At 45.1% G+C, this 22,926-nt stretch overlaps 1 protein-coding gene across 7 annotated transcripts in view; it reads left to right on the forward strand.

Annotated features, from left to right (window-relative positions):
- The window catches only part of TRAF3IP1 (TRAF3 interacting protein 1), an 81,926-nt gene that overhangs the window by 6,125 nt on the left and 52,875 nt on the right, over positions 1–22,926 (forward strand). For 2 of the 7 annotated variants that reach the window (XM_034955488.4, XM_063595347.1), the window contains exons 4-10: positions 2,084–2,227; positions 2,324–2,740; positions 6,234–6,305; positions 7,369–7,444; positions 20,830–20,850; positions 22,138–22,222; positions 22,697–22,780. In XM_034955488.4, coding sequence (XP_034811379.1) covers positions 2,084–2,227; positions 2,324–2,740; positions 6,234–6,305; positions 7,369–7,444; positions 20,830–20,850; positions 22,138–22,222; positions 22,697–22,780 — 899 coding nt within the window. Of the gene's footprint in view, positions 1–2,083; positions 2,228–2,323; positions 2,741–6,233; positions 6,306–7,368; positions 7,445–17,880; positions 17,983–20,829; positions 20,851–22,137; positions 22,223–22,696; positions 22,781–22,926 lie in introns of all 7 variants that reach the window. The other 5 variants (XM_055109270.2, XM_063595346.1, XM_034955490.3 and 2 more) reach the window with 5 other exon arrangements.

Consider the following 22,926-nt stretch of genomic DNA (forward strand, 5'->3'; position numbering starts at 1 on the left):
TGGAGAAGGTCTTTCCCCAGGGTCTTCCTTCTTTTGAAGGCTGAGTAGTGCCCTGTGGAGGAGCAGGTTGGACTTGTATTGAGAGTGTAATTAATATAGTTTTTCACATACCTAGTGGGTGGTTGGCTGGGGGCTAACCTTAAACGTGACCCAAATGGGAAGAGGTAGGTTTCAGCCCCCTCAACAGCAGTGGGTCGTGGAGGTGCATAGTGGTATCAGGCCGACTCCTAGGAGGCCCCCCACCCCATTGCAGGTCCAGCATGCAAACTTAGAGACTTGGAAGCAGATCTTGCCAGTACACTGGCCTCTGTCCCTAGGCTCCCCAGCTCCCCTTCCCGGGTCCTTTATGTTTCTCATCTTTCTAAAAAGCACATCTGGCTCCTGTCTCCTCTGCTGAATCATCTCCGGCTTCCAGTAGCCTCGGGGCTGGGCCAGCTCCATGGCACAGCTTGTGAGGCTCCTAGAGACCTGCTGCTACTTCTCTCCCTTCAGATCCTTCTCTCGTTTCCCATACCTGAGCCCTCCATTCCAGTCGCCACGCACCCCTGCATTCGGCCCTGGCCGGCTGTCTCCCGTCAGCCACTTGCCCTGGTGCCTGCTGGCTTCTTGGTGCCTGAGCTGCCTTCCTCCTCCAGCCTCACCCAGCAGCAGTGTGGCGTCTGTGAGTGCTTCCTTGAGCCTGGGCCTCTCCTCCCTCCCAGGCTGACTTAGGTGCCCCTGTAGGCTTCCTATAGGCTGTTGTTTAATTGTTGTGTTTATCTGTATCCCCAGTACACGGTGTGTCTTTGGCCTAAATGGAGCCTGGCACGCGGCAATCACGCAGCATGTGCTTGTGGAATGAGTGTGTGAGTCAGTGGGACTCCTGACTGAGGTGTCCTACACTCTGGATGGCTGTCAGGGATGCTGGAGAAGGAATTTTTGCGTTTGATGGGGCTTGAATCAGATCAGTGGTTTTTTCCGCATAATTTTATTATTGTGTTAAAGTCCATAAAACATAAAATTTGCCATCTTAACCATGTTGAAGTGTACACTTCAGTGCTGGTAAATTCATTCATGTGCAGCCATCGCCACCTTCCATCTCCAGGACTCTTCTCCTTGCAAAACAGACTCTGTCCCCATGAAACACTAACTTCCTCTTCTCCCGTACCCCGGCCCCTGGCATCCTCCATTCTACTTTCTGTCTCTATGAATCTGACTACTCTAGGGACCTCGGATAAGTGGGGTCATAGAGTATTTGTCATTTTTTTGACTGGCTTATTTCACTTAATATAATGTTCTCAAGGTTTATCCATGTTGTGGCATGTATCAGAATTTCATCGCTTTTTAGGGCTGAATAATATTCCATTGTAATGGATATACCATATTTTGTTTATCCACTCAACTGTCAATGGTACAGTTTGCTCCCACATTTTAGCTATTATGAATAATACTGCTATGAACATGAGTATACAAATATCTCTTCAAGACCCCGTTTTCTATTTTTTTGGATAAATACCCAGAAGGGGAATTATTGGGTCATATGGTAAATCTGTGCCTAATTTTTTGAGGAGCTGTTATACTATTTTCCATAATGGCTGCATCATTTTACATTTCCACCAACAGTGCATGAGAGTTTCAGTTTCTCCTTATCCTTGCCAATGCTTGTTGTTTTGTGTTTTTTTTTTTTTAGGAGCAGCCATCCTAATGGGTGTGAGGTGGTTAGATAAAATCTTAAGGCACTTATGGCTGGGGTTCTATGATCCCATTAGAAGTTTAAGGTATTTGTAGTAGAGTTGCATGGGTCAGCTTTATTAACCTTGAACACACACATTCACATTTGACAGCTTGGGTAGACTTGAACCAGGATTCATTTAGCTTGGGTGGACGCTACTGTTAGTGACCAAAGTGCTGAAAGTAATAGTTATCAAGATATGCTGTGCTTTGTATGTGATAATAACATATTCAAAAAATATTTTATCCTTTGAATTTCATTGTAGACAGAGAATCTGTCTCATGAGCTATCTTTGAATGGCGATGTTCTATTTGTTACGTGTGCGGATCTCATTTCACCTAACACCTCATTTCCTTCCATTTGGACGACAAGCTCTCTAGTGACGATGCGGTGCGGAGGGTTTTAGCTGGAGAGAAAGGAGAAGTGAAAGGCCGGGCCTCACTGACCTCAAGATCTCAGGAATTGGATAATAAGAATGTGCGAGAAGAAGAGTCCAGAGTTCACAAAAATACAGAGGTGAATTCCAAGTCGCACATCTTTGAAAATGAAATAGTGAGTCTTTTTGTAGTTTAGGTAAAAACATTCATAAATGATTTTATTTTTATTGCGTAGGATAGAGGAGACGCTGAAATAAAAGAGAGAAGTACAAGCAGAGATCGAAAACAGAAGGAAGAATTGAAAGAAGACCGCAAGCCAAGAGAAAAGGACAAGGACAAGGAGAAGGCCAAGGAGAATGGCGGAAACAGACACAGAGAAGGGGAGAGAGAGAGAGCCAAAGCCCGGGCCAGGCCAGACAGCGAGCGACAGAAAGACAGAGGCAACAGGGAGCGGGACAGAGACTCCGAGCGCGAGAAGGAGACAGAGAGAAAGAGTGAGGGGGGGAAAGAGAAGGAGAGACTGAGAGACAGGGACCGAGAGCGCGACCGGGACAAAGGGAAGGACAGGGACAGACGGAGAGTGAAAAACGGGGAGCACTCCCGGGACCCGGACAGGGAGAAGAACAGAGAGCATGACAAACCCGAGAAAAAGGTAAAGTCTTGCTGAGAACCTCGCCTTTTGCTTAGCAAGAGTTTGTGGTGGTCTCAAACATGATTTTTATCTTTCTTACAATATGACTAGGAAACTGGTTTTCTTTTATGCCTATTTAAAATGATGACAATCTTGGATTCTCAATAGAAACCCAAAGAGATACTTATTTCTTGTCAGTTGTGTTTTGGGTTTTTTTGTTCATCCCCTAATAGAAGTTTATTGTTCAGCCAATCATTTATTAAGGCATTATTCAGTGAGTTTTTAACCATTTCCTACTTCATGTCCAGGGAGAATTCTGTTGGATTGTAAGCTCCCTAAGAGCAAAAGCCAGAGATTTCACTCGTGTTCACTGTTGGATGCCCAGTCTGATGGAGTGTCTGACACATAGCAGCTTTGCAGTAAATATTTGGTGGTGGAATGGATTGAGCATCCAGGCAAGGGGTGATGGGCTTTTCAGATCATGAAACACTGGATGGAATTGATCAATTGATGGTGGTTTCTGAGGTCTCCCTTTATGGAATTTTGATCTGGGAGTGGTAGAAGATAATTTGAAGGGGGATGTCAGGAAAATATTAAATGCTTGCTCTTTTTAGGGTTTAATGATTCCCCACCAGGCATGTAGAGAAATCAGTGTTTTTCAGAATTTGAGCTGATTTGCCAAGTTGCTCTTGTCCTTGTCTTGCAGGCGTTTTAAGATGTGTTGCTTCTCCCGTGCGTGTCGTTTGTGTCATTTGTGTCACTCTCAGTATTGCTCTGAAGGCTTTGGAGCAGCCTCCACCTTAGCATTGCAAGCAGTGTTTATGCGCAGTCTGAGTTGTGCATGTGGTGTCTTTAGGAGCATGGACATTGCTCAGTTATTAAGGATTAGGGCTGCTTTCAAGGGCTTTTAGGCATCAGCAGATAAGTACAATAAGACCTGAGTTTACTGTAATTATTGTTTAATTAAATTTTCAGGTAAATTTAGGGTTTGCCAGAAAATCCTGTTGGTTTCAAACTGTTTTCTAAATGTGTGAATTCTTTCTGGACCCACCATGTGTGTTGGGGACGTTTTCCCAGACACACATTCTTTGGGGGATGTCAAATTGTAAAGCATCCCGCGAAGATATTGGAAATCATCTTGTCTCCAGCTGCTAGGAAGGAGGACGCTGAGGTCGGGAAGGGATCCAGATCTGCCCAGTTGATCCGGCCGGGCAGTGAGGGGCAGGGCCTGAGCTGGTGCCATGGCCTCTTCCTCCCGGGACAGCCATCTTGTCTTGTGGCACTGCGTCTCAGGGTGTGCCTGCCCAGGGGAGGTGGGTGGGCGCCACAGGACTGACCCTGAGGGAATCCTGTAAACCAGGCTTTCCTGTGGGGGTCAGTACAAGCCCGTTTTGCGATCTGTGGGTCACAGTGGGATGGGGGGTGCCTATTGGGCAAGATTGTGGTTTTGTTAGTAATTGAACGTAGTGTTCTACAAGGCACTTTGGAGTTTTACTATTTAAAATGTCACTCTTTCCCCCTCCACTGCACATCCTGGAGTAATGTACCCAAAGATATGTGTCATACCTGGCTTTCCTTATGAGTCTTAGAAATTACAAAGACATTCCCCATCTTTTGCTCCTTTTTAGAGGTGTAAGAAAAAGTATTTTTCATGGACCTGATTTTTCTGAGGCACTAGTATATTCGGGTGTATTTTGCTGTGCATGAGGCATCCTAGGAAGGGGTCAACCTTCCTCAGCTCACAAGGCCTTGGGATTGAGGGTCCCTACGTTATGTTCCCTAAAACTGCTAATGAGGTGACTGGCTTTTTAAGTAGAGAGAAACCATTCCAAAGAAATTCTTAGAGGCTCGGCCGGGCATGGTGGCTCACGCTTGTAATCCCAGCACTTTGGGAGGCCGAGGCAGGTGGATCATGAGGTCAAGAGATCGAGACCATCCTGGCCAACACGGTGATGAAACCCCATCTCTACTAAACAAAACAAAACAAAACAAAACAAAACAAAACAAAAACAAAAATTAGCTGGGTGTGGTGGCACGTGCCTGTAGTCCCAGCTACTCAGGAGGCTGAGGCAGGAGAATCATTTGAACTCGGGAGGCGGAGGTGGCAGTGAGCTGACATCACGCCACTGCACTCCATCCTGGGTGACAGAGCGAGACTCCGTCTCAAACAACAACAACAACAAAAAGAAATTCTTAGAGGCTGATATTTGGGAACATATCAGAGCCAAGTATAATGGTGGTTTTGTTTAAAAGCGTCTGAGACCATGGCAAAGTGATTTTTTCCTACTCGAGGCTGTTGCTTACTTGGCTGCCGTGAGATTTGCGTGGATCTCGCATGGTGGTTTTGCTTGCCAGGCTCTTCTGTGGATGATCTGGGGGCTTCTTCATTGAGCCGCATAGGTCTGGGAGGCAGCTGCGTCCTTTCCTCTGGTAAAAAGCGCCAGGCAGGTGTGAGCTGCTGTGAGGCATCTCCCGAGGAACCCCTGTTCCCAGGGACCTTACTCACATCTACGCTGGGGAGGCAAGAGACTCAAGTTCTAACCCCGGTTCTGCCTCAGTCATTCTTTATCCTCTTCCCCATTTTATTTCTGTCTAGTAGAGAGGCTGATGAGATCCTAGGCTACCTCATGGGCTTTTGCGAAGAAGAGGTGAAATAGTAGATATGAAAACACTTGGAAAATTAAGAGTGCAGTTGAGAGGCCAGGTGCTAAGTTAGACTGGCCATGTGGGGGTCCCAGGCCCCCCCTTTACTGCCTCTTTTATGGATAGCACGTGTGCAGTGCCCAGCTTGCAGTCATGGGTAATTACTGCTGATACAATCTGATACCTTCATAATTAACTTATGAGGACACTGAATTGTTGAAATATTGAACAGGCATTCTTTGCTTTTCAGTCTTCCTAGAGGAAAATCTCAGTGAAGATAATTGTTCTACTCCTTCTACTCTGAGATATGTCTTCTGGAGAAGTGGTTTAAGGCGTGAGATGAGATGGTGTTTACGGTTTTCATGCAGTTTATGTTATGAGAGTGCTTTCCTCACTTAAAGTCTGAAGCCTTTGCATAAAAAGAATTGCCCCATTCTATAAATAAAGTTAGCCCGTGATCAGCAGAGGCGGCTAGGAGCAGTTTCTCCGTGGGTGTTGGAGGTTTATATTGTTCATTCCCTCCCTCACTTCCAGATCCCCGGGTTTCACCGCGATATGTTTCCAGGAAGTTCGGTGTGGTGTAGGGATTTGTGTTCCGTGTAGCTTCCTGAGAGGCAGGAGTATTTGAAGTCCTTGCCCACCTACTCTGCCCTTATGGGAAGAGATCTATCTCCCTGCCATTGGCTCGGAAGACTCTTGGGGAACGCAGGCAGCAGTAACAATTGTGGCAATCAGAGCTGGACTGGCGATGTGGTGTTCTCATGGGAAGAATGATTTCACTGTTGGTCAGTGTTATAGAAAATAACTTGGCATATTTTTAGATATTATGGATTGGAATAATTCTAAAGTTTGAATTTTTTTTTTTTAATAGTCAGCAAGCTCAGGGGAGATGTCTAAAAAGTTGTCAGATGGAACTTTTAAAGACTCCAAGGCTGAAACAGAGGTAAACTTTAAAAAATAACTTTAAGAGATGTCAACTTGTAGCTGTGTTGAAATAGTGAATGCTGTGCGCTCCCCGGGTCCACTGAGGCGTGGAAGGAGCACATGGTCTGGGCCTATCTGTAACAGGTCCATTTTATTTGGTTGTAAAATTAATCAGTTAAATGCTTTACCTCCTGGTAAAATAGATGGGTGTGTGTATTCTCTGATTTTCTGTGGGGCACTCCTGGGTTTACTTATGCCTTTATATGACAAGTGTGATGTGTGGTGTGATAGGGTTGTCATTTCGGGGAGAAGGGGGAGGTGGCACTCAGGATGAGTCTGGAAGAGGCAGGCGTAAGTCACCAGACAGACGGGGCCAGTGGGAGGGACCCCTCCAACCTCTGGTTGGCCTGTTCAGGACTCCGCGATGCATTTCCTGGGGCTGGGTGTGGTAGAAGCTCATCATCCCCACGTGGGCCATCTTGTGGAGGTTACACTCATCCCAAGCAGTAGGGGCCACTGAGAGGTTGAAGCCAACTTTCGTAATCCAATTCGCATTTCAGGAGGTATTCAGGAGGTTGCAGGGAGATGGGTTAGGCATAGAGTAGAGGCTGGGAGGCCAGTTAGGGGAGAGAGGTGGTGAGACTGGAACTGTGCCAGTGGAGGGAGGAATAGGATGTGCTGTTTCCTTTGATTTGTGTTCTGTTTAAATATATGTAAATTTTTACCTTCCGAGTTGCTTACAAGTGCATTTAAGTAATTAAATATATAGCAACAGAAGTGGAGTCCTCATAAGCACATCCAATAAGACAGTGTTTCTCCAAGTGTGGGGAGCAGATTGTTGACCTTTTTAGGGCTGTACAGAATGATGGAATTCTAAATATAGTGTGAAAAGGGTTTTGGCCTCCGTGTAATTCACAGTCTCAGGTCTTGAGTCCTTAGTGGTATTGAGTTTTTAAAGCATATGGGCACTATTGCTGGATTTCATACTTGTTCTTCCTCAAGAAGAGCTTGAAAAATAAACCTGCTTATGATACTGCTGTGTAATACATCAATTAATTTCTTTTCATTCTTTTTTCTTTAAGACTGAGATTTCCACTAGAGCTTCCAAGTCATTGACAACAAAAACATCAAAACGGCGATCCAAAAATTCAGTGGAAGGTACTGCAAAACTTATATATGTAGCTGAAAATATGGATATTAGTTTTTTTTTTTTTTTGTCTTAATCTCAATGTCTAGTAGGAAAGAACTCCTATGGCTGGAAAACAGACTTGCTGTGTCTGGGAGTGAACAGCGTGTGGAAATACTGAAGATTTGTGGCTGTTACATACACATGCATGTGTGCACAAGTGTGTGAGCTGATGACATCAGGGCAGAGTAGCCCCTCTTTGCTGGAGATCTGTGTTGAAATCTAAAAGTTGTGATCAAATTTTCATTTTCCAGAAATACTTATCAGCCATCTTCATTTCAGTAGTTCTGTCCTTTGCGTTGGCAGTCTGCATTTAATCCTCATGCAGGTTGGATATAGAGCATGTAGGCAGATAATGTTTATGTGTTTAAAAACTGCAGAAATTATGATTGGAAGCCACGCTAAAAGCCGAACGTACAGGCCTGGCCTGCGGTCCACTGAAGGATAGTACCTCATCATCTTGCCTAACATAAGAGTGTCAGGCAAATGCAGGGAAGCCCTGTTGGAGGCCACTGGCATTGGAGGCTTATTTTTCATTGAAGTATGAAGTTACTTTGAATGAGCAGTGCTAGTTTCTGAAAAATCATCCTTTTCCTAAAGTGTGTAAGTTAAAGAAGGGTGGCAAGACGTAGTAGTGGGAATTTTTGCCTTAGAAAGGAGGCTTAGATGGTAGGTTCCACGTGTGCACAATAATTAGTAATGCGTTTGTGACCAGCTTAGTGCCAGAAGCCTTTGCTGTCTTTTGGTTGACCGCTGTGGGGTGGGTTTCCAGAAGCGCAGTGGCTGGCACAAAGGGTGTGGCATTATGGCTACTGCGTGCCCTTAATGGCCCTTCACTCCACACCTTCTCCAGTGTTGTTAAGGCATGCTGATTTTGATGGACGAAAAACAAAAACGTTGATGACCAGTGAAATGGTCCTTGTCATCGCATGTGAGTGTTTTGGGCGTCTCTGACCTGCCTGTTCTTTGGTTTCTCTGGGTTCTTACTGATTTGCTTGCACGTGCTGTATGTTAAGGACATCTGCCAATTTGCCAGTTTTTGCATGAGTGTTTCTTTTTCAGTTTGTTTCTACTAATTATATTTGGTTTGGTTTCTGATTTGCCTAAGTGTTAAACTGTTATGTGCTTGAGGCCTCTAATCTTTTTTTTGGTAATCTGTCCAGAGATTTGAGAGGTGAAGATTTGTGCTTTATCATACATTTTTTTTTACTTAATTTCTTATGTTATCTCTTACTTTAATTCATGGTATAAGGTGAGGCTCTGAATCTATTTTGTCAGAATAATTCATCCGTGGTTCCAGGATCACTTATTCATTGAATGCTTCTCTCCTGCTCTGTGATGCCTTTTGTAGTCTGGGTTACGGGCTTTTTTGTGTGTGGTGTTTTTTACTTCCACTTTTTTATTTTTACTATTAGTTTTCTATCATTGTTCTTTTCCAAAAAGTTTTAAGCCATCGTATTTGCTTATTCTTCCGGATGAATTTTAAAAACTCTTCATGACTCAAGAATTCCACTCTTGCAAAATAAACAAACCAACGTCTCAGAATTTGATAGGACTTGTGTTAAATATATGCTTTCATTAGTTTAGGAAGATTAGGCACCTCTAACTTCAGCTTAGTGAAGGTGTCCCCCTCTTCCGAGAACACGTTGCGTGTACTTGGTTGCGTATGTTGGTCACAGTGGTTGCTCGCTGGTTTATTTTTTTTATTTATTTATTTATTTATTTATTTATTTATTTATTTATTTATTTTGAGACGGAGTCTCACTCTGTTGCCAGACTGGAGTGCAGTGGCGCAATCGTGGCTCACTGCAACCTCCGCCCCCCAAGTTCAAGTGATTCTTCTGCTTCAGCCTCCTGAGTAGCTGGGATTACATGTGTATGCCACCACGCCCAGCTAATTTTTTGTATTTTTAGTAGAGACAGGGTTTTACCATGTTGGCCAGGCTGGTCTCGAACTCTTGACCTCAAGTGATCTGCCCGCCTCAGCCTCCCAAAGTGCTGGGATTACAGCCGTAAGCCACTGTGCCTGGCCTGTTGTTGCCTCTTCATCCAGTAGTTCTTCTGTTGATTCTTTTGGCTTTCCTAAGCAGACAGTTGTATCATCTGCTCTTCTTTTCTAATTGCTTCCGATATGTGCATCTGTGTTTACTGGTGAGCTTGTGCTCTAGGGTTCTTTTGTATGGTCTTAAGAGATTTTATTAGCAGACATTTATGGGCTTTTTGACACTGAGCTTCCCTGAGCTATCAACAGCTCAGTGGACTCTTGTCTTCCCCTCCTGCTAGCCGGGCACACCTCCCTGTGGGTTCCCCAGCAAAGCTGGCACTCTGCCGGAACATTCTGCCTCGCTTAAGTAGGTTCTCATTTGGGCAAATGCCCAGTACCCAGAGGTGTGTGACACACTGGACCTCTGTGTCTTGCTCAAGGGGATGAATGAGACTTTACTACAGGGTGTGAGGGTATCACATTGTTAAACATATTTAGACTCTTAAAGTCATTCTGGAATCCCTGCAGAATCCAGAAAGCATTCTGCCTGAGAATATTATAATTTTTGCTTATTTCTAAGTAGTGCATACAGAGCTGATCACTTTGACTTAATGAGTACATTTTAATTTCATTTGTTTGTTAACTGCTTTACATTACATTACAGATTAAGTTTAATATATATTTTCATTGTGCAATTTTATGTCAGGAAGAAGGGACCCTAAAACCAGTGAAAATAGTCTTTCCCCTGAAAAAGAACATAACTTTTCCTACTATAAAGCTAAGAAGGAACATAGCATGAAACAGCTTGGTAAGCTAAGTGAACCATAGTGGAGGCTGTGAGTGAATGTTGAGAGTTGAAAGCTTTACTGCCTGGTCCTGTGCTTCTGCTTGGTCATTGAACATGTGGAAGTTTGTAGGGGTGGTTGGCATAGGTGTGGCCCTGCTTGACCTGGGGCCTGAGCTCTAGAACACTGCCTTCTGGCCAGGGTGGAGAGGGGGCAGAGGGACATGTTGGCCCCATGCAGGGCTGCCCCTGGCCAGGTGAGGATTTCCTACCCTGAGTCAATCACAGGCTTAAATTGTCCATTTGAGCCTTCCTTCACTGATTCTGCAGACATTTATGATAATAAAGAGAACACAGGGGTACATATGTGCATGTTAGTTTGTGATGAATCTTCAAGGAAAATGAAGCCAAGAGGAGCAGGAATGAGGGGCGTGAGCAGGGAGGGCCTCTCCGAGGGAGGACATCTGGACAGAGAGCTGACTTGGGTGAAGGAGGACATGCAGGTGTGTGAGTGGTGAGGTGGGTGGAGAGAGGAACAGTGATAGGGGAAAGGGCCGGGCCAGGAAGCAGGGCCTGGAGCTGCTGGTCCTGGAGCTGCTGTTCCCGGTCCACAGCAGCTGCGTGGTTTACAGTGAGTGCACGCAGAAGTCCTTGAAGAGTTTGAAGCAGCACCGAGGCAAGATTTGACTTAGGTTTTAGAAGGCCTCCTTTTAAAACTGGAGTGGCAGGAGTAAAGGCTGCAGCGCAGCGAGGAGGGGGCCATGGCATCTGGATAAGAGGAGGTGATGGTTCGGACCAGAGTGCCAGTGGTGACAGCAGAGTGGGTTTACTGTGCTGGCAGGTTGGATGCCACTTGTTTGAATGGAAAGGAATCAAAGATGAGATTCATTGTGGGAGGGGTCTGGGCTCCTAGGGGGTGGCCTTTATTGACATAGACGGTTCTGGGAGACACTGGTTGGTGGAATGGGTGGCAGTGTTAGGAACTCTGTGTTGGACAACAAATTTGAGATGGCTATGGACCAACCAAGTAGAAACATCTAGTTGACAGCTGGATATATTGACTTGGAGATCAGGAGAGAGCTGGAGAAACCAAAGGGAAAAACAAAAAATGGAGAGTTCTAGCATACAAGTGATGTTTACGGACATGGACCTTTGCGCAGTAATTAGTCCAGGGGCGTGTGTAGGTAGGAAAGGACGTGGTGAACTCCAGAGCTTGCTGTGGTCCCCCAGGTCAGAAGAGGAAGAGGAGGAGGAGGAAGAGGTGGAGGGAGGATCATCCTTGCAAAGGAAACAGAAGGCCAACAAGTTGGAGGAAAACTTGGAGAGGAAGAAAGTGTTAGGGAAGGAGAGGGGGCTTCTTGTCAAGCTCTAATGAGGGGAGTCATGTGGAGGCTGAGAATTGACCATTTAGTTGACAAGACAGTTTGCTGGTGACCTTGGTGTAACCCTTATAAATCCCAGCTAAAACAACCAAACACAAAATCTTTTATAATATTTTAATCTGTTGTTAACTATTTTATGTCAGGAAGGAAGGAGGATAATATTTCAGCTAAAAGTTTAGACTCCATAGTGTCTGGAATAAATAATGAGCCAAATCAGGAAACGACAACTTCAGAAATAGGTAAGAAAAATATATTCTTTAGTTTAAATTCCTCACCACTTTAATGTGAATGGTTATATCTCAATGTGGTTATACATTGTTAAAAAATTATTCTAACTACTTTAACGTTCATGAGACTTTTTCATCATGTATTGAAGACTGGACATAACTTGAGGTTTTATTTGCTTTAATATGCTAAGTTATGTAACTTTATTAACTCAGCTTTTAGTTAATTTTATGCCTTTTTATACATAGATTATTTTTACATTTCAGTCAAAATGCTTTCTTAATCTTGCTGTTGGGATCTCACAGTGGTGTGGCTGATGACACAGAGAAACGGTTTTTATGTCTTCATCCTGCTCTGCTTTATTCTACTCAGAAAATGCTCGCAGTAGAGATGTTTAAAGTGCTAGTTAGGCACGTTGGGGAAGTTGGCCTGTCACAGCCAATCACATTCAGTCCAGCCGTGTGGTGGGTGTGCCCAGCCCTCGTCCTGCTGCCTCAGAGGGGGTGGTCCTTGGTTCAGTATCAGTAACCACTGTCATCTGTGACTTCAGATGGAATTGTTCAAAATGCTAGAATTCTTCATTTGCACTTAAGGTAAAAATAGTGTAAAATTAGACTTTAGGGGAAGAGGAAATTTTTGCTGGGCCCAACTTGCCTTGTATCTGTCTGACTTTTACACGTTCTGGAGCGTAGCTGGAATACCGATGAGCACATCCTTCTCTCTCTGTGTGCGTTCCCCTCAGAGCTGGCATTTCCAGGAGTGGGCGCACTTGGTACAGCAGCCGCAGTGTGAAAGATGATCTGTGGTTATTTTATTCCAAGTAGGGTGACTATATGGGAGTTGTCTGGGTCTTCAGTAGCATGGGATGGCGGAGTAAAAGGTGACTGAGCTGGAGCAGGGTGTTTCCACTGAAGAGAGCCCCTGCCATACAGGCATGCATGTTACCATTCAACCACATCTTGGTGATGTATGTTTTCTTTTTGTGGGAGCTTTCCTCATCCCCAGGCGCCTGGGGGGAAACACCCAGGCACACTGCAATCCTGCACTGCAGGAGAGGGCAGCAGGCAGTGGCGAAAGCCTGAGGGGTGGACTCCTGGTAGCCCCCACCCAGATAGCTAGGACCTCATCTCTGAGGCCACAGGGATGACTCCCCACCTCCTGCTTACCTGCCTCATGGCCTTGAGCCAGCCACGTGAGTGAGTTCTCTGAGCCACAGTTTCCTCGTCATAAATGGGCATAAAGATACCTGCCTTGAGGGTGAACGAGGTGTCCATTAAGTGGTGGCTTGCCCCAGGCACGCCGCGGTCTAACCCGCTTTATCACGAATCACCTCTGCTGAACTGCCAGCCCTGGATCAGGGCAAGACAGTGCTCATCCTGAGATGGGCAATGGATTTAGAACAAATTGAAATCATTCTCCAGACACGTAGTGAGGACTGTATAGGTAATATCGACAAGTGTGAAGATAACACAAGCCCAGGCAGTAAGAAGCACAAACTGCAAACGTGGTTTCTGGGTTGAGCTTTTTGCAGAGATTGGGATGGAGCCTGATGCCACCTGCTGGGGAGCAGAGTCTCCTGCTGTCCTTGGGTGGCAGTGTGGGGTGGGTGGCGGGGCGGGGGGTTGGGAACAGTGGCCAGGAGCAGAGTCTGGGCTCTGGAGAGACTCCCGGTCCCTTGTCTTTCTCCTCCCCCCGACCCTGGCCCTGCTCCCCTAGGGTCCTGCCACAGCACGGACCTGGGGTCTCTGTCCTCGCAGTTGCAGGTGTTACCTTGCACTGGTCATGGTTTAACATTTGGAATTCAGAGTTTGCTGGCAGTTGTTACAGTTCCTTAATTTCTTCATTGAGGGTGCACTGCTATTGGGTCTGGTTAATGAGCTGGTCCTCACAGTACCTTTCCTTCTTAGTGCTTCAAAGAAAAGTCCATGTTGTCAAAGCCAGCCTTTGTTGCACTGACTGACCCGGCCCTCGTGAGCCCTGTGCCCATAGCCTGGGTCATCATCAGAGAATTTGTGGGTTTTATTGTTACCATTTTGATTTTTTGGGTGGATTAAAGAGTTCAACAAGGAATTTATCCATTTCTTTTTCAAAACATGAACAATTTCTTCCTGTACTCCAGTTGTTATGCAAGCTGTAAGGCGTGCTTTGTTCGCTTTACAATTGTGTGACAGTTCCAGGTTTTTCTGGAACATTAAGTCAGGTCTTTATTTTGCTTAGTTTCCCTCATTTCATTTTTGCTTACTTCTCTAACTGTTTCTATTGTGAAAAATATGGAAAAGTAGAAAGAATAGTACAACTAGTGCCCATATACCTCTCACCCAGATTCACTAGTTTTACGTTTGCCATTTTGCTTAATGTACAGTTATGCATGTGTGTGTGTGTGTATATATATAGAGAGAGAGAGAGAGAGAGACAGAGACAGAGTCTCACTCTGTTGCTCAGGCTGGGGTACAGTGGCGTGATCTCAGCTCACTGCAACCTCCGCCTCCCAGGTTCAAGCGATTCTTCTGCCTCAGCCTCCTGAGTAGCTGGGACTACAGGTGTGTGCCACGATACCCGGCTTCTTATGTGTATTTTTGAGACAGGGCTTTGCTCTGTCACTCAGCCTGGAGTGCAGTGGTATGATCATAGCTCACTGCAGTCTTGAACTTCTTGGCTCAAGTGATCCTCCTGCCTCAGCCTCTTGACTAGCTAGGACTACAGGCATGTGTCACCATGCCCAGCTAATTTTTTTTTTTTTTTGTAGAGAGAGCATCTCACTTTGTTGCCTAGGCTGGTTTGAACTCCTGGGCTCAAGTGATCCTTTCACCTCAGACTCCCAAAGTGCTGGGATTACAGGCATAAGCCAGCACACCCAGCATATAGTTACATATTTTAATGAACTGTTTCAAAGTATGTTAAAAAATATCCTAACACTTTATCTCTAAATACTTCGACATGCAGCTTTAAAAAAAAGTACATTTTCCTACATAGCCAGAAAAGTATTGTCTATCTGAACTCAGTTATTGCTTCCTGATAGCATCTAAAACCCAAGTTATATTCTAATTGTCCCAGAAATGTTTTTCTATTCTTTAAAAAAAAAAAAAAACTGGCTATTTGATGACATTTAACTTAGTGTAGCTAAAATTTGCGCAGAACACTGGCCGAATGATGGACCTCTTTCAATTGTATTTATGGACCGTACGTCTGATTAGTTTCAATAACAGTGACTGATAGGGACTGGCCCCTCCCAGCCGGGCACAGTGCTCCTTGCTGTATGCACAAGATCTCATTTGACTCAGGATGGCTCTGTGAGGCGGGGCAAACTGGGCAAACTGCGGCTCAGGAAGGCTGAGGGACCTGACCAAAGCATAGCCCATGGAGAGAGGAAGCGCCAGTGTTCTACCCTAGGGTGTCTTGAGCCAGGGCTCACATTCTCACCTACAAGGTTCATTGGTTACCAGGTAGCTCTAGACAACAGATTGTGCTTATGCTGTGACTCTTTTTTTTTTTTATTTTGCCTATTCATTTTTATTTTATTTTATTTCTTTTTTGAGATGGAGTCTCACTCTATTGCCAGGTTGGAGTGCAGTAGCATGATCTTGGCTCACTGCAACCTCCACCTCCTAGGTTCAGGGGATTCTCATGTCTCAGCCTCCTGAGTAGCTGGGATTACAGGCGTGTGCCACTAGGTTCAGCTAATTTTTGTGTTTTCAGTAGAGATGGGGTTTCACCATGTTGGCCAGACTGGTCTCAAACTCCTGAGCTCAGGTGATCCACCTGTCTGGGCCTCTCAAAGTGCTGGGATTACAGGTGTGAGCCACCGCTCCCGGCCATCATTTTCATTTTATAAGTGCATTATTTATTTGTTTAAAGCTATTATTTGACAAATTGGTTAGTCCCTTCTCTGTGATTATGAATTGATTCTACAGTGTGGTATAATTAGTGAGCTATAGTCTGTTTTCATGTTCTTTCTCTCGGTGTGAACTTGGGGTTTAGTAAAGCTTACATAAGAATACCACTAGAACTTTGAAAAGGTAAAATTGTGAAAGTGTCATTGGTCTCTGAACTACAGAATGAAGATAATGCATTTATAATTTGCTTACTGTGATGGTGAATATGGTAGAGTATGGAAAACATTTGACACTTTGAAATCAAGTACACAACTTAAAACGATTAGAGTGTTTTCTTCTAAAGTTGAGCATCTGCAACCGCCAAACTTATGTTTATTTTTAGATTTTTTTTTGTTAAGAACTTAATATTTCATGTTTATTCTCTGGTTACCCTGAGTAAAATATAAATAACTATTTGAATCAGACTATTTAAGTCAGTATCATTTTCACATATTGATAAAAATGTCTTTGCAAAATTATGTGTCATCTATTTTATGTAGTTCTATTGCATTATAAATAAAACAGTTATATGATAGTTAATGTCAGGTTGATTCTGATGTAAGCTGTTTTGAATAGTTTTAAGAATTATAAGATTGTGTTTCAGGAAAGGGAACATTTTACAATTTTATTTTTGTCTCTCAGTTTCGTTTTAGAGTGGTAGGTCCTTTGACTGAAGCTAGTTTTCCAGCTCTGGGTCCTGCTGTAATATAGAACCTATTCCTCTAGCCCCTCATCTGGGCCCCCTATCTTTTTTTTTTTTTTTTTTTTTTTTTTGAGACAGAGTCTGGCTCTGTCACCAGGCTGGAGTGCAGTGGCACGATCTCGCTCACTGCAACCTCTGCTTCCCGGGTCCAAGAGATTCTCCTGCCTTAGTCTCCCGAGTGTCTGGGACTACAGGCATGTGCCACCACACCTGGCTAAATTTTCTATTTTTAGTAGAGATGGAGTTTCACCATGTTGGCCAGGATGGTCTCGCTCTCTTGAGCTCGTGATCCACCGGCCTCAGCCTCCCAAAGTGCTGGGATTATAGGCGTGAGCCACCACACCCGGCTCCTACCCTTTTTTTTTCAGACATGATCTCGCTCTTACACGCAGGCTGGAGAGCGGTGGCACGATCATGGCTCACTGCAGCCTCAACCTCCTGGGCTCACGTGATTCTCCTGCCTCAGCCTCCTGGGTAGCTGGGACTACAGGCACCTGCCACCATGCCTAGCTAATTTTTGTAGATATGAGGTTTCGCCATGTTGCCCAGGCTGGTGCCTGCCTTGGCCTCCCAAAGTGTTGAGACTTCAGGCATGAGCCACTGTGCTTGGCCTTTTTTTTTTTTTTTTCCCCGAGATAGGGTCTTACTCTTTGCCCTGGGCTGGAGTGCAGTGGCATGATCACAGCTTATTGCAGCCTCAAACTCCTGGACTCAAGTGATCCTCCCATCTCAGCCTCCTGAGTAGCTGGGACTACGGGTGTGTGTAACCATGCCTGGCTAGCTTTTTAAATTTTATATTTTTTTGTGTAGACGAGTTCTCTCTGTGTTACCTAGGTTGTCTTTACTCCTGGGTTCAAGTGATCCTCCCACCTAGGCCTCCCAAATTGCGGGGATTATAGGTGTGAGCCACTGTGCCCAGCCTGTTTTTTTTTCACAGCAAAAATATTTTCTCAGGTATTTGATATTTGTTCTATCTTCATAAACTTTGGAACATCAGTCAGTAATTAGTAGACAATATGTGGAAGTTTTCAATATGGCCAGGACTGTGCACTGTGTCCAAAATATTTTTCTTTTCTTCCTGCATTCCTGAAACAGCCGCCTACTTGCAGCCTCTCAGCTGCTGGGTCTGGCTCTAGTGGGGAGGTGAGTGGAGACTGGCAGTGTCAGGTAGCTCCAGAAATGGGGGGCGGGGGCAGTCTGCTCCTCCTGGCCTGAGTAGACCAAGGATCCACTCATAGTCTGGGGTGTCCTTTCCCTTTCACCCCAGAGCCGCCCATGGGGGAGGAACATTCTAGATGCATGTTTTCTAAAAGCTGCCTTTGGTCAGTCCTTTGTCAGTCCAAACTTGCAGTGTGGGAAAACATAGATAAGTAAGTGTGCTCTATGTTAATGAAGCCACTGATCACTGGCCCTTTGGTATACAGTCTTAATGACTAATTTTAAACTGTTTTATGTCAGGAACAAAAGAAGCTAATATTAACTCAACTAGTATTTCAGATGATAATTCAGCTAGTCTGCGGTGTGAGAATATTCAGCCCAACCCTACAGAGAAGCAGAAAGGTAAGAATGGTCCCGTTTCGCCCTTTCCTGGCAAGAGCAGAGTGAGCCCTCCAGAACCTTCTTCCCAAAGGGCCGCAGCCCAGAGCCCGAGGTTTTCCTCTTGGGTCTGAACGTGGCAAGTGATTCACTTCTGCCTTTTTGCGTAAACTAGAATCGAACATGGTGGTTTCTTGGTAGCATGGGACCCACTCGTGTGCTCCCCCGTGCTTTGTAAGTGAGAGGAGGTGGCATGTTTCATCACTTGGGGGGTGTCATGAGTGGTCCCTGAAAAGTTTTGGGGTCACTACTTGGAGAGCCCCACCAGTCAAGAGGTGTACCCCCCAGACTTCATGGTCACCGTGCTGTGGCCACCATGATTTTTCTGTCTGTCATTTTCTTTGAGTGTTGAATTATACCTCAGTGAGATTTTACTTTCACCATAAATTTTCTCAGCCTTAAAAAAAACTTTGGTAAAATAGCCATTCAATGTTTGTGTTTTGAGGCCTTGGAGCTCCTAACAGGCCTGCAAGGGTACCAGTGCCCAGGTAACCAAGGCTTGTGCAGGTGGCAGCGGCAGGGTGGGGTGTGGCCAGGGGAGGGCTGATGTTTGTTGATTCGTTCAAACAGAAAATTATCTGTTGAAGGCCTACTGCATGTCAGCCCTGAGGCTGGGAGCGCATGAGCCAGTGAAGTCAGGCTGGCCTCCTGCCTTCCTGGTGCAGATGAGGCTCGAAGATCAACCGAAATCGTTTGATGGGGTGGCAGTCTGGGACGGGAGGGGCCTTGGTTGGTGAGGGTGGCCCAGAAAGCCTGCAGGGCAGAAGGGGCTGTGTAAACCAAGATCCCAGCTGGGATGCGACTGCAGCAGGGCTGGCTCAGCCCAGAGGAAGGGCCAGAGCCAGGTCCCTGTGCCAGCTTATGGAGTTTAGCCTTTATTGGAAGAGCAGCGGGAGGCTAATTATATCTTTAGGAGGAGCAGTATAATGATATTTAGATTTTAAAGAGTGGCCATGTTAATTAGGGAGGGTTAAAGATTGTGCAGAGAAGAGAGAGAGGCCTGGACTGTGGAGGCGCCCTGGGAGGGGAGAAGTGGTGGGATTCCAGGGCTGCTGGCACGTGCTGGGGGAGCTGGCATGGAGCGTAGAGGGAAGGCCCAGGCTAGAGAGGAGCTGTGAGAGTTGCTGGCGCTGGGTGATGGCAGGAGCCTGGGTGGGGACTAGGTCACCTAGGACGAGATTGTGAGTGCAGGAGCTGGCAGAGCACTGGCACCGTGGAAGCACAGGCGTCGGGGAGGATGGTGTGGGCCATGTGGCAGGTGCCTTGGGTTCTGGGTAACGGGGACTGGATGTATCCATTGAAAGGTAGAGAGTTCACTGTGCTGACTTTCCTTCTGGGTATCGGCCTTGTGGTTGAATAACTGCACCTCTCAGGCACCTTTTTGAGTGCTGTGTTAATCCAGGGTCTGTTCCCAACACCCTGGTGTTTTGAAGAAAGAGCCGGGGATTTGAAACTGTGTCTGCTGCCTGCCCCCAGGTCGCACGAGGACTCTCAGTGCTGGTTTCTGCTAAGCACACGCTCCAGGCCGCACAGCCATGAGGAAAAGATCTTCTGCCACCTGCTCTTGGTCCCCAGCAGTCCCATCCCAGGGTTGAGCTGAGTCCTCTGCCCCCATTGGCCCAAAGTGCTGGGGTCTCTGAAACTGCCCTTGTAGTGGCACTATCTGGAACCACATTCTCCCAGCCCCTGCTAACCACTGTGCCCTCCAGTCCCCTAGGCCCTGGTGGGTGCCAGGCTACCCCCTGTGCTGTGGTACTTTGTGGGGTGTGACCTCTGGAGGTTCCCAGGCCCATACTAATAGAGTCCTCTAGAGCCTCCCGGTTCCCCTTGATCCACAAGCTTGGCCCCCTCTCTCCCTGCCAGAGCCACCCTCTTAGGGCAGCATTTATGAGCTCTTGGCTGTTATGCTCACAGAAAGTCCTCCTGTGAATAAACGAGCTAGAGGTGTCTGTAGAGTGCTCCTCACTCTGCTCGGTGTGGACCCTCACAATAACCCAGGCTGATTTCTCGAGGCTGCGTGAACTGTTCCTGTCTGAGGCGGGGCCGTGTTAAATGAGGCGCTGCATCAGGCCCTGCTGCCTCCTCTCTGCCCGTATAGTGTGCTGGGCTGTCATGTGAATCCATGCGCTTTCCGCTCTTCTGCAAATGCGTTCGTGCATCTTAAGAGTGTGAAACAGAGATTTCCCACCTGTGGTTTTGAATCCACCCCACCCCTGTGGTGCCACTGCTCATTTACTTTGACCGTTTAGGTCACATTTGTCCTCAAGACAACACTTGAAGAAAAAGGATCCTGGGTGAAGGTGCAGAGGTGGGCCTGTGTTGAGCTGGAATTTTCTTCTGCTTTCAGGAGCTGATGGAAAAATGCTTACCAATCATGTCTATAAGATGGGCTGTTGTTGACTGTCTCCCAGTCTTTGGAACGGCCCGGGATTTGGTTGGCCAGGTTCAGACTGTTGCGTCGTTCCCTCACATTTGGATGCGCTTTTTCTGTGGCTCTGGCTTTGTCGATTCTTGTCTCATGAACTTGTTTACTTCCTCTCCGATGTGCTTTCTCCACATCCCTGTGTCCTGTTTCTATTTAGTACCATTTTATGATGCACAGTTTGTTTGCTCTTTGTTTTTCTATCTTTGAAAATAAAACAAAATGGCAATAGGGACATTAGAAAAGCGGCTATGAGGAAATGATCTTTTTTTCTTAGCAGACATCCAAAATTATGTACAGTGTGTTTTTTCTCCAATTCTGTTCTCATCATTTAATGTATTGAGGTTGACTTACACAAAAGCTAATTTTCTGATGTGCTTTTTCTTTAGGTGACTCCACCAGTGATGCAGGTGAGGAATGGCCTTAGATACCTGTGTGTCATATCAATTGTATGCATGTGTATGAATGTAAATGTGGACTCTCAGATTCATGCTTTATAAAGTGCATTAGTGAAAGTAACTTATTTTATGGAAAAAGATCATAACTACCCTAATTTATTTATTTATTTATTTATTTTTTGAGATGGAGTTTCACTCTTGTTGCCCAGGCTGGAGGGCAATGGCATGATCTCGGTTCACCGCAACCTCTGCCTCCCGGGTTCAAGCAATTCTCCTGCCTCAGCCTCCTGAGTAGCTGGGATTACAGGCATGTTCCACCACGCCCAGCTAATTTTGTATTTTTAGTAGAGACGGGGTTTCTCCATGTTGGTCAAGCTGGTCTTGAACTCCTGACCTCAGGTGATCCACCCGCCTCGGCCTCCCAAAGTTCTGGGATTATAAGTGTGAGCCACTGCGCCTGGCCAACTACCCTAATTTAATTTGAAATTTAATTTATATGTTTTAAGTTTGAAAACAATACATTTCAGGATTTTTTCCAGAATATAAAGTATATTTCTAATATTCAAATTCTGACTATTTTCTGAAGTGTTAATTCCTTTTACTTTAAATAGTGGAGTAAACTTGTCTTAATAGTTTAGGCCTTGTTATTTACTGATTAATTCTTTTTATCAAAATGAAGAAAACTTTGTTCAGATTATAAACATAATATGGTATACCAATGTAGAAAAATTTAAAAATGCAAAAAAAAAAGAACAAAAATTAAAAGCACTGGTAATTCTACTGCTTATAACTTAAATGAATATTCTTCTAGAACCCTGTATATATATATATGCATATGTATATAATTGTTAGCTATATTACTGTACTGGATTGTTTCACACAAAAGGGGGCTGACATGTGACTGTACCATAATCTACTTAGTTACTGATTGATTGTCAGTATTACCAGTGACGATGGGTGAACATCTTGACATGTGTCCATTTCTCCTCTTGGGTTGTATTTCCTTTAAGTGTTGAGTTGATCGGCCTGCCTTTTGAATTTTATTTCTGAAGTAGTTGAACCAGTTTGTATTCCCTGGGTTTGAGTGTGCCCATTTTCCCAAATCTTCACCGAGTTTAGATATCAGACATCGATTTTCTCTTCATCAACATGATTGATGGAAAAATTGCTCATTTGTATTTGCAGTTACAAATGTATTTGATTGCAAATAACTGCAAATACAGATGCAAATAGTATTTTCAAATAGTTATCTATGTGTGTTTTCCTTTGTGAATTGCTAATTGATTGTCATTTGTTTAGAAGGAGATGCTGGACCTGCTGGCCAAGATAAGTCTGAGGTGCCAGAGACTCCAGAAATTCCTAATGAGCTTTCATCCAACATCAGGTCTGTGTGCTTTGAATCCCTTTCCCTCAGCAGAGTGATCACACGTAGGACACTGCTGTGCTTCTCTTTCTGGCTGCTGCTATTTATTTAGTGCTTGAGCTAACTTATGAGGAATTACTTATACAAAGAATACAAGAAGTATATCAGTTTTCTGTACTGGAGTTCTCACTATATAGTGATATAATATTTTGGAGATTTAGGGGAATTCAAAATTATAGCTGAATTATGTGATGTTTTGATTAGTGACAGTTGTTGGTATTTTGAAATTACTGAAAATACAAGTGGAAAGATGGACACTTTCTGGTTGGTCGGGTTACTGGGACGTTCCTCCTCTTCTGCAGAGTAGCGCGTCCTAACCAGCACATTGATTATGGCCTGGAGATGAGAGTTAACATTCACCTGGGCTTTCTTTTCCAGTTTGAAATGTATAAGCCTTTCATACTTCTTTTTTGGTTTTCCAATATTTGGGTTTAGAAGAATTCCTCGGCCTGGGAGTGCAAGACCAGCCCCTCCCCGGGTCAAACGGCAAGACAGCACGGAGGCGCTACCAATGGATAGGTAAGGCTGGCTCAGCAGGGCAGTTCCAGCCACACAGTGTGTTCTCCAGTGGGCATGGTGCCTCCGCTAAGAGAAGGGGGAGGGAAGCAGCACATGGTGCTGGAAACGTGCTATTGAGGAACAAAAAGTGAGGGTAGGCCCTCGCC

Source organism: Pan paniscus, chromosome 13, assembly GCF_029289425.2.
Source record: "Pan paniscus chromosome 13, NHGRI_mPanPan1-v2.0_pri, whole genome shotgun sequence".
In the NCBI taxonomy this organism is placed as follows: Eukaryota; Metazoa; Chordata; class Mammalia; order Primates; family Hominidae; genus Pan; species Pan paniscus.